This window comes from Strix aluco, chromosome 5 (genome assembly GCF_031877795.1).
Source record: "Strix aluco isolate bStrAlu1 chromosome 5, bStrAlu1.hap1, whole genome shotgun sequence".
Taxonomy (NCBI): domain Eukaryota; kingdom Metazoa; phylum Chordata; class Aves; order Strigiformes; family Strigidae; genus Strix; species Strix aluco.
Window position 1 is genome coordinate 74,671,357 of NC_133935.1, and position 9,789 is coordinate 74,681,145.

Below are 9,789 nucleotides of genomic sequence, written 5' to 3' on the forward strand. Positions count from 1 at the left end.
TGTTTTTATTTTTTCCTTTGTGATGCCTCACTACTGTGACCCTGCCATTCCTCACAGCTGGATCTTGTTCGTTTTCAAATATTGAGTCCACACTGTCTGATCACACCACAGATTTTCTGTTCTGATACGTTTGCTGTCTTTATGTTTGCAAGATCAAAGCTAATGCTGTTTATACCAGAGTGCTAAAAAGGTTCACTTCTCAAAAGGTAAAATAAACTTAGTGTTTGAAATCTAGCTGATAATATCCGTATGTTTCTCCTCTTCCTGGCTTCATTTTCCCATATAGCAATTTTAATTAAACTTTTAGAAGGAATTTTTGAAAGAACTCAGCAGCAGCTGTATCATATGCCAGTAAAGCCCCTTCAGGTGCAAGAAAGTTGAGCTGTGCCAACAGCAGTTGCTTTCCAAAACTCCACTCCCATTTCTCTTTCACAATGGTATTTGAGTTCTCAGCTCCCCACATTTCAATAGGTGATATCCTCCTCTTTTAATTTCTTTCCCAGTTTCTTTCTCCCCTACCATATATCTTTTTTTTCAGTGAAATGGAATTCGTCCTCAAACTGCCTTGATAACTTCATGCATTTTCTCTTATATCTTACTATTCTGTTATCTTAGTGTTTTTCAAACAGAGGACCACTGCCCCCAGGATGTTAATAAAAGGCAATTGGAAGAGTTACAAGATGCTGAAATTTTTATTACACTCTAAAACAAAAGAAAATATCTTTTCTCCATTCCCAAAACCCCTTTATCCTTCAAAAACAAGTTTTGTTATCAAAATCTCAAATCACTCATACAAATAATGACATACACTTCTTACATGATACATTTTATCCAGGTTCCCTCTGGGATCAAGACTGATGCGCCTGTGTGATTTTGAGCCTGATGACCAATTTCAACCAAATTTGACTGATGCTACAAGCATCCAAGATACTAAACTTCTGCAAGTTCTGTGAAAAAGCTGGTTCCTGGGCAGAGCAGAACAGATCCTGAATTCCCACCAGTGAAAAGACAGGGATAGTTTATCCTTCAACAAATCTAGGTGGCAACTTGAGGACATCAAATCAACATACAAATAGCTTTCTGCCAGCTATTACACAAGCTGTGTCCTTGACAACTACATAGATGAAGAGCCTGTGAGGAGTCAGAGAGTTTAGCTACCAAAGGCAAGGGATGATGGGATGCAGGAGAGAACGTTTGCTATAGTAGGCACAGGATATTTGGGGAAAGAAATTACTTGACTGGGGCACAGCATTCCTCCCTCATTTCCCCTGTTCACAGGATACACCTTTTACCTTCATTTTTACAGCCAAAGCATTAAATCCATGAAAATGTTTACTTCAAACAAAGTAATGAAACCAAAGAGTCTGCACAGCCCCATCACTCATTTCACCCGCAACTTTCCAATAAAACCTTCAGTTCTTCATCTTTCCAACCTATCCAGCTAACCTGCCAACTCACATTAGGACACGGGGACTTCCCAAGCCAGTATGGCAATACTCTGCGCAGCCAGCATCACAGCAGCAGAGCGGAGGCTACCACGGGGCGCTCCAAGCCCAAGGATGAGGGAGGCCCTGGGGATCTCTATTAAGCCCGACGGGAAACTTTCCTCTGGAGCAGAATGGACAAAAAAATCACACCGGCAGCATGATTTCTCCTCTGCGAAAAATAAGCACATGCACCAGGCCCACTTGAATTAGGAGATGTCCTTATAGGCTTGATGAGACAGTCTATTTGTTGGCAAGCAGTGCACTCAGCTCTTTCCCTGCTTCCTGCCAGCCCACACAGCTCCAGCACCCCATTTCCCCAAGATGCAGAGGCAATCCTCATTTTACCACGGTCAGAGCCTTCAGTGTCCCTGATTTTTTACAATTTTCTCCCCAAAGGTCTGACACCCACTACTGCTCACAGATCACTGAAAAACCTCAGTTGCCTCACGCTGTGGGTGGGGTGGGGGTGTTAATGCTTTTCTTAAAGTCAGCATCAATGCTGAAACTCAGTTCAAAAACTTGCTCAATGTTCCTGGACTGGCCTTCCTCTCCCTTTGGCCTCCTGCACGCCTCTCGCTTTATGACTGGGGTACATGGTGGAAACAAAAGCTTGCAGCAGTGTTGATTAAGGTCCTTTATTCTGGTTAGTTAGGCCATGCCTCTTAGAAAGAGGCACACAATCTTATATAAAGACTTTTAAGTGAAGAAGAAACCACTGTAAAGATAATTAACAAATTAAACTTAACAGGTTACACATGTATATACGTCATGGCTAATGCAATTTGTGTAACTTCAGCTTCCAAACACAGCATTTGTCAAGTGAAGGAGCACTGCATGACTTGAAATCTCCCCCTGTAGGTCCTCATACACCACAATTTGTCAATTTTTAATCTTCTTTTGAATAGCAAGAAAATTCATCCTTTTAGCTCTTCTTCTTTCACTTATTTACATCAGTCCCAAAATCCTTTCTACTTTATACTTGAAAGGGAGTCTTGACAGATGTTTGACCTGGACAGAGTGGGCACGGGAACCACTGCGGGCAATGGCAGTCCCATTTTTTGCACACACATTTAGGGACCGTGCTGTACTTTTTAAGAGCAGCACTGCAGTGAGAACTCACATGCAGATGCCCATCTACCACAGCCTCTAATTTATCTTCTAAATAACTGTTTTCCATAGCGTGTAATTTCCACAATTCAGTAGGACGCCTCCTACATTTTGATCCCCAGAAGTCTTACACTGCATTTGGTATATTAAAGTACAGGCTGTTGAAGCAAGCCCAGGTTATTATGACATCCAAAAATCAGTCTGTGGAATTAGCTATCCTTACTATAATTTATTAAACAAATAATTTTTGTGCCACCTGCAAAGTTCAGCAGCCATAAATCTGTATTACTCTCCCAACTAATTGTTAAGGAAACTGAGGCTACAAACAAGATCCTTGTCTGACTCCACTAGACACCCTGCTCAAACACTGGTGCAAAACTGTTTTTTTTTTCCAGCCTTCTGGAGTTTACCCCTATACCAAGATCTGACAAACAGCAGTAACAAAGGCTCTGAGAGCATCAAGGTCAAGCCTTTTAAAACTTATATAAAAGTCACCTGGTCCTGCAGACTGATTTCAAGTATAAAGGCAAACAACACAGCTGCAATGAAGAATTTTCATTCTGAAACAATTCCCTGTTTTAAATGAACTTTTAACTGTGGCATGTAATAACCTCTCTCTTATGGCTGCTTTGACTCCAAAGAACTAGCAACTGAGTAACATGAAACCAGTTTTAAAAACAGGTTCAAAACAGGTCCAGGGAAAACCTGGGGAACCACAGAAAGACCACATAAATTGGTAAGGACTATGAAAGACAACAGAGTATGTCAGCACATGTACAAACATGGCATATTTTTGTGATGAAAGGAAGAGAGTAAGGTAGGACCAACACACCTATTTCAAGTAATTTTTCGCAAAACTACTAGAGTTCTCCAAAGAAGTAAAGAATAATGCGTACCATGGACATTTTCATTAACGAAGTCCACTTGGATTTCCAAAAGACATTAGATAATCTGTCATTCATAAATCTTAAAAAAACTAAACTCTGAGAGGATAAAAATAAATGCCCTTGCAAGGATAAATAATTAGAAACAGATGGTAGGAGAATACTGTCAGTTTTCCAAGTGGAGAGAGGTCAATGGTGGAGTCCTGCAGGGATCTGTGCTGGAACTTGGGAGCTGCTCACTTATTTATAAATGAGCTGGAAAACGGGGTAAATGGTAAGGTTACAAAGTTTGCTGCTGATACTTGTTCAGGGTAGCTAAGATAAGGGCTGACTATGAAGAAAGACTTAACAATACTGAGTGACTAGGCAATAAAAAGGCAAATTAAAGTCAGTGTAGATAAACAAATACGAAGTAGTTTCTTTGAGGGAAAAAAAACCTAGCTACACAAAGTGATGTGCTCTAAGGTGTCTACTACCTCTTCAGGACTGAGATCTTGGGGTTATAATAGGTAGTTCTGTGAAAACATCAGCCCACTGTTCACTAACAGTGAAAAGTGAGTATTAGAAATTACTAGGAAAGGAACAAAGAATGAAAGACAGAATATTATTATGCCACTGTATAAACAACTGGTTTTTCTGTCTTGACTATTGTGTGTAGTTCTGGTCCCATCACCTCTGGAAGGATACAGTAGACTAGAAATGGCTGCGGGCAGGGCAGCAGGGATGATCACAGGCATGGTACAACCTAACAACTAAGGAATGACTAAGAAGCCAAAGATTCATCAGGTCTCAAAAACAGTTAACTAAGTGGATACAGCAAAGGTGTAATCAGGACAAGAACAGGGAAGGTGTCTGAGAGTCCCCAGTTCACAGTGTCTTCTAGTACATGAGCTGGGGGGATCAAATGAAATGGGCAGGTACAAGGTTTAAAACATAAAAAACCTACTGAACCTTCACACAACACATATTAAGCTGTGAAACTCCTTGCTCTGTAAACGCTAAAAGTTTACATAGGTTCAAAAAATGACCAAAGTCATAAAAAAGAAATTCCAGCAAGAGCTTTTAAACGCCAAGACTTATCTCAAGAAATCCCTAAACACAAGTGCTGAAGGACAGAGAGTACTGAGGGCAAAATGAGCTTTTGCTACTCTGATGCTTCTATGGGCTAACGTTATAAACCACTGTCAGAGATCACTGGACTAGATTGGTCTGTGGTTTGACAAAGTACAGAGGTTTTACATTGTTTTGTTCAACTGTCCTCTTATTGTGGGCACAGGCTTAGGCATCTCCAGCAAAACACATATGTTGGTTTCATCCTACTTGTCCATAGGACACTTCCACACCTTTCTTTTGCTTTCTCTACTTTTCATGGAACTTTCCTTCTACTTTCCTGTAACTTGCAACATCCTAGTAAAGAAAAAAAGAAATGACAAATGTCTAATAATGAAAAAAATCACAACAGAACTGAAACGTTCAATTTATTTAACTTATAAATTAATGAATCTCAAGAAATACCTTTAATTGTGAGGTTTCTTGCAAATTTTAAATGTAGGGTAGTAAAAAGCAGTAATACCTAATTTCTAATGCTTTCACTAAGTGTTTGTGTTCATGCAGCTGCTCAAATTCGCTAAGTGTACATGCAAGTGTACATATAATTTTGAAACTGCAGAAGGGGAGGCTAGGGGATGGAGAACGAGGCTGCCAACACCGGCTCTCAAGATATCAAGTGTACCCTGACAGCATTATGCACACGGAACAAAACCAGCAGTCTAAGCCATGGCAAAATTGTAAGGGAGTCTAATGTATGTTGTCCTCATATACACAAAGGAAATAGCTTTTTTCCTAGGATTTTTCTGCTTAATCATAGACATGATTAGACAGCAACAAGGATTGAAAAGGCATGTGTCCAAGATATTGTTTATCTTTTCCTTATTTAAAAAACCTCTTCAAAACAAGAGCTATATCATGCTGACAATTTATAATGACTCATGCAGGACAGAATGTGATCAAAAGCTTTCTTTTAAAAAAAATTGTTCTTGAGCTTTTATTTGCAGTCCTAAATCAAGCATGATCCCACGTCAGAAAACTGCTTCTAAGGAGACTTAAATTACATCAATTTTAAGTATTATTGTATGATCTAACTGAATGCTAACACTACTAAGGTACATAATAGCAAGCAAAATCAAAGCTATACTCACATACTTGTTTATTTTACTACTTCAGGTTCAATCTTGTTCCTGTACTACACAGAACTACATGCATATGTAGGTGACATTACTGTATTGTTATTTGTGAGAAAAGCATCTTAAGCTTATTATTGCCTATTACTTATACTCTCAAAACAGTAAAATAATAACAGAAGTAGGTCGTATAGCTCATAGAAAACCTGTCAGAATTCATTATAACTCTCTTGACCTGCACATTTTATTCTAAGTTTTCCTTCTGTCCCACCACCATTCCTTTCTTCTTCAAAGGATGCAACACAAACCAATACAGATTTTCTGGTAGTTTTCTCTCCCTTTGAGGAAACTTTTTTGGGGTAATACAGAAATCAACAGTCAGGTAAATGCTGAATTAAGGCACGACATTCAGCAAACAACAAAGTCAGGCTCTTTCAACACCCAACATTGTTCCAGTTCTTCCAGACCATTCACGTACAAACCAGGAAAGATGGCCAATAACAACTTGGTTATACATGTATTCCCCTATTGTTTTAATTTTGGAGGTAAGTAGTCTGAAAAGTGATTCTGCTGCTGACGTAAGACTCCTTTTGTTGACTTCTAATGCTAACAGTGCATCTAGCCGCCTGGAAGATGACAAAAATTCTGTCTTATTTTGCATGAAAACATATCTTTGGTGTCACACCCGCACATGTGCAGCATGGTATAAACTGGTTGGTCTCCTGTAGACCAGCTGCATGCAGTGGTTTCTAAACACTATTATTCACCTGTGCAGAAATGCAGCAAAGGAATCAGATTCATTCTTACCTACTTTGCACTAGCTTCTGCTGGCATGAAGCACTGGAACCATATAAATAAAACACCGTTATCCCTGATGTTGAAAAGTGTAAGGGATTTGGAAATTGTGCTGTCCTACTGCATACTGGACGTGAACAGAACAGGCTGAGGATGCACCAAACCAGTGAATACTCATGCCACCTTTTACCAGCGGAGCCATAAGGAGAGGAGACAGCTGAAAGCAGAAGTCCTTAATGGAGCAGAGGAGACGTCAGTGGTGCAAAGATGAAACAGTTTGCTCTGCCTGGAGCCAAGTGACATGACTGTGTACAATAAATAAGACCATATCAGAATGCGTGTTACTGAACAAAGTAGCCACCAGCATCGAAGAGGATTCCCAACGCAGAGATATGAACTGAAACCTAGTCTCATTGGAATCAAGGAAAAATCTACCAACCTCAAGTGACTGCAGATCAATCCCCAAGAAAGAAACCGTGTGGAAACTTAAGTGACAGAAACAGCATAAAAATATGTATCACACACATAAAAACAGCATCGCAGAGAGAAATGGTTAAAGCTGTTTCACACAAACCAGAAATTTCCACTAAGCCTCATGGACTACGTAGCAAATTGAATAATGCTGAAGCTGCTCAGCAAACAACTCAGAACAATTATTGCTCGGAAACTGAAATGAATGTAGGTCAATTAAGGGGACTGAAAAAGTGATTGTGAACCCATTTTGGAGACATTTTGCTCCGTTTCCCTAACAGCTTATTCCTGCAGAGCGAGAACTTCTCATTTTAAGAATATTATTGGGAGGAGAAGCAGAAAGTATGCTTTGATTTTAGACTTTTATTTTCCAAATTATGGAAGAATCGATCTTTTCTATCTTACTAAAACTGATTTTATCACTATCTCAACTCTACAGACCATTCTGTTCTCCTCCTCTGCCTCCCAGCTGCACACAAATCACCAGTTCTCTACTAACTCCGAGGGAAAGCTGTGTTGGAAACGCAAAAAGGGATGTCCTGGTGTTCTCCCTCTTTCTTATCATGTGCTTTCCCCTGGGAGACACTGGATGTGATGGAGAAAGTCAAATGAAGTCAGAAGACCTTCTGAGTCAAAACCAGCAACTGAAATGGATTTTTCTTTACGCTCGTAAGATACAATGGAAAATAAACCTTGTGAACAGGTGGTACAGACCCCAACCAAAACTCATGCATGTAACATGCAATGACCTCAGCTGCCCTTCCAGTTGGCCAGCAAAAGACCTCGCCATCCCCTCCCGCTGAACCGAAGTGGGCTCTGCCTTGACCAGGCAGAAACCTGGGCTCAGTGCTAACCTTCAACAGGCTGGCAGTTGCCTTCACCCCCCGTCGCCTGCTCGAAGCGCCCCCGGCCCCCACTGCCATTTTCTCCTGACCTTTAGCGACAGACCGAGCGCTGGAGGGCTGCCTGGGGCTGCCGCTGCCCGCCAACCCTCCCTGGGACTGTCTGACGCTCACGGGTCGGCTCGCAGGCCGAAGCGGGGCAATTTCTCCGGGCAGCCCCGCTCCTCGGCCGTGCGAGGGGCTGAGGGCTGAGCCTGACCTCGGCCCACGCCCGCTCCCCACGCGGGCGGTGGGGCGGCCGCGGGCAGGCACCGGCACCGCTCTGCAACGCTGCTGATGCGCCCCGGCCCCCCCGCCCCCAGCGGCACCTCCCCGCCTGCCCCGGCGGGGCACCCCGGGCCCGCGCCGCCCGCCGTCCCCCCTACCCCCTCCCGGCCCGGGCGGCCGCCGGCGCCGCAAGTTTCTCCAGAGCCGCCCGCGCCCCCCGCGGGGCCGGGCCGGGCCGGGCAGGACAGGGCCGGGCAGGGCGGCGCGGAGCCCCCCCAGAGCCGGGGCCGCTGCCCCCACTCACCGGAGGTCAGCTGCATCCAGGCACAGATCTTGTAGACGGTGGCTGTGTTGCAGAAGAAGAAGAGGATGAAGCAGACGATGCAGGCGATGATGAGCATCATCGAGAGCCCGATGAAGAAGGAAGCAGCTTTGAAGGCTCCCGAGGGCAGGCTGGAGAAGTCCGTGAAGCTGCCCCGGCAGGTGAGTTCCCGGCTGAAGCCGTTGCCGATGCAGTAGTGGAAGAGCCCGAAGTAGCCCGCCTGCGGGGTGTCCACGCCGTCCCCGATCCAGTAGGGCTGGATGAAGCACACCACGTTGACGATGGCAAAGCAGATGGTGAAGATGGCCCAGAGCACGCCGATGGCCCGCGAGTTCCGCACGTAGTTGGTGTGGTAGATCTTGGCCGCCTCCTGAGCCGGGAGCATCCCCGCTGCTGCCGCTCCTGACGAGCCTGCTCCTGTCGCCGCCGTCCCTGCAGCCGCTCCGGGCATCCTCGCCGAGAAGATCCCCCCTCCCCTTCCTCCTCCTCCTCCTCCTCCTCCTCCTCCTCCTCCTCTCTCCTCCTCCTCCCTGCTCGCTCCGCTCGACGCGACGCGCTCCGCCGCCGCCGCTGCGTGCGAGAGCCGGCGAGCCCCTCCGCCGGGCTTCAGCGGCTCCGCGCCAGCAGCAGCAGCAGCAGCAGCGGCGGCGGCAGCACCAACACGGGCCGCCGCCGCCTATCGGGGCGCAGCGCCGCCGGCCGCCGCGCACCGCCCGCCCCGCAGCCCGCCCTCCCGCCGCCGCCCGCGGCTCCTCGCCGCGCCGGGCGCCAGCCGCCACAGCGCCCGCCGCGGGTCCGGCGGCGCCCCGCCGCCCTGCGCAACCGCCGGCGGGCGGGGGCACCGGTGAGGCGCCGGCCCTGAGGAGAGGCGGTGGCGAGGGCGGGGGCCGAGGGGCCGCTGGCGCCCTGTCGGCGGGCGGCAGGCGCAAGGGCGGGAAGGGCGAGCCCGGCGGGCGGCGGCGGCGCTGCGGCCGCGGCCTCCCCTCGGCCCCTCCGCCGGCGGGCTCCCGGCGCGCCTCGCCCGGGCGGGGTGGCGGCTGCCTGGCTGAGCTGCGCGTCCCGGGAGACACGTGCGGGCAACGGATTTTAAAGTTTAAAACGTGTGTGTGTGGTTTCTCCGTTCCCTCACAAAACACTGGTCCGTCTTCTGCCGGGGGCCGTAGCTGCCGAATCCCCCCCGGGTGGTGGGGTGAGCAGCGGCCTCCTGTCCCGGCACGGGTGGAGCCCGGCGGCGCTTGTCTCCCGCCCGAAGCAAACCAACGCTGGGGCCAAGTCTTGAGCCTGGGGAGCGCGGAGATCATCAGGGGCTGCTCCTCACCTCCGGAGGTGGGATGGCGGCCGTGCAGAAGACCACCGCCGTGAGCACCGAGCGGCCGCGGTGGCGGCTCTCGGCGTGGCCGGTGAGGTGGCACCGCTGGAGCAGAGCAGCTCCGC

At 47.1% G+C, this 9,789-nt stretch overlaps 1 protein-coding gene across 2 annotated transcripts in view; it reads right to left on the reverse strand.

Annotated features, from left to right (window-relative positions):
• LHFPL3 (LHFPL tetraspan subfamily member 3) overlaps window positions 1-8,806 on the reverse strand; it is a 263,477-nt gene extending 254,671 nt beyond the window's left edge. For both annotated transcript variants that reach the window (XM_074827838.1, XM_074827839.1), the window contains exon 1: window positions 8,338-8,806. In XM_074827838.1, coding sequence (XP_074683939.1) covers window positions 8,338-8,806 — 469 coding nt within the window. The remainder of the gene's footprint in view (window positions 1-8,337) is intronic.
• Window positions 8,807-9,789: the final 983 nt, after the last annotated feature.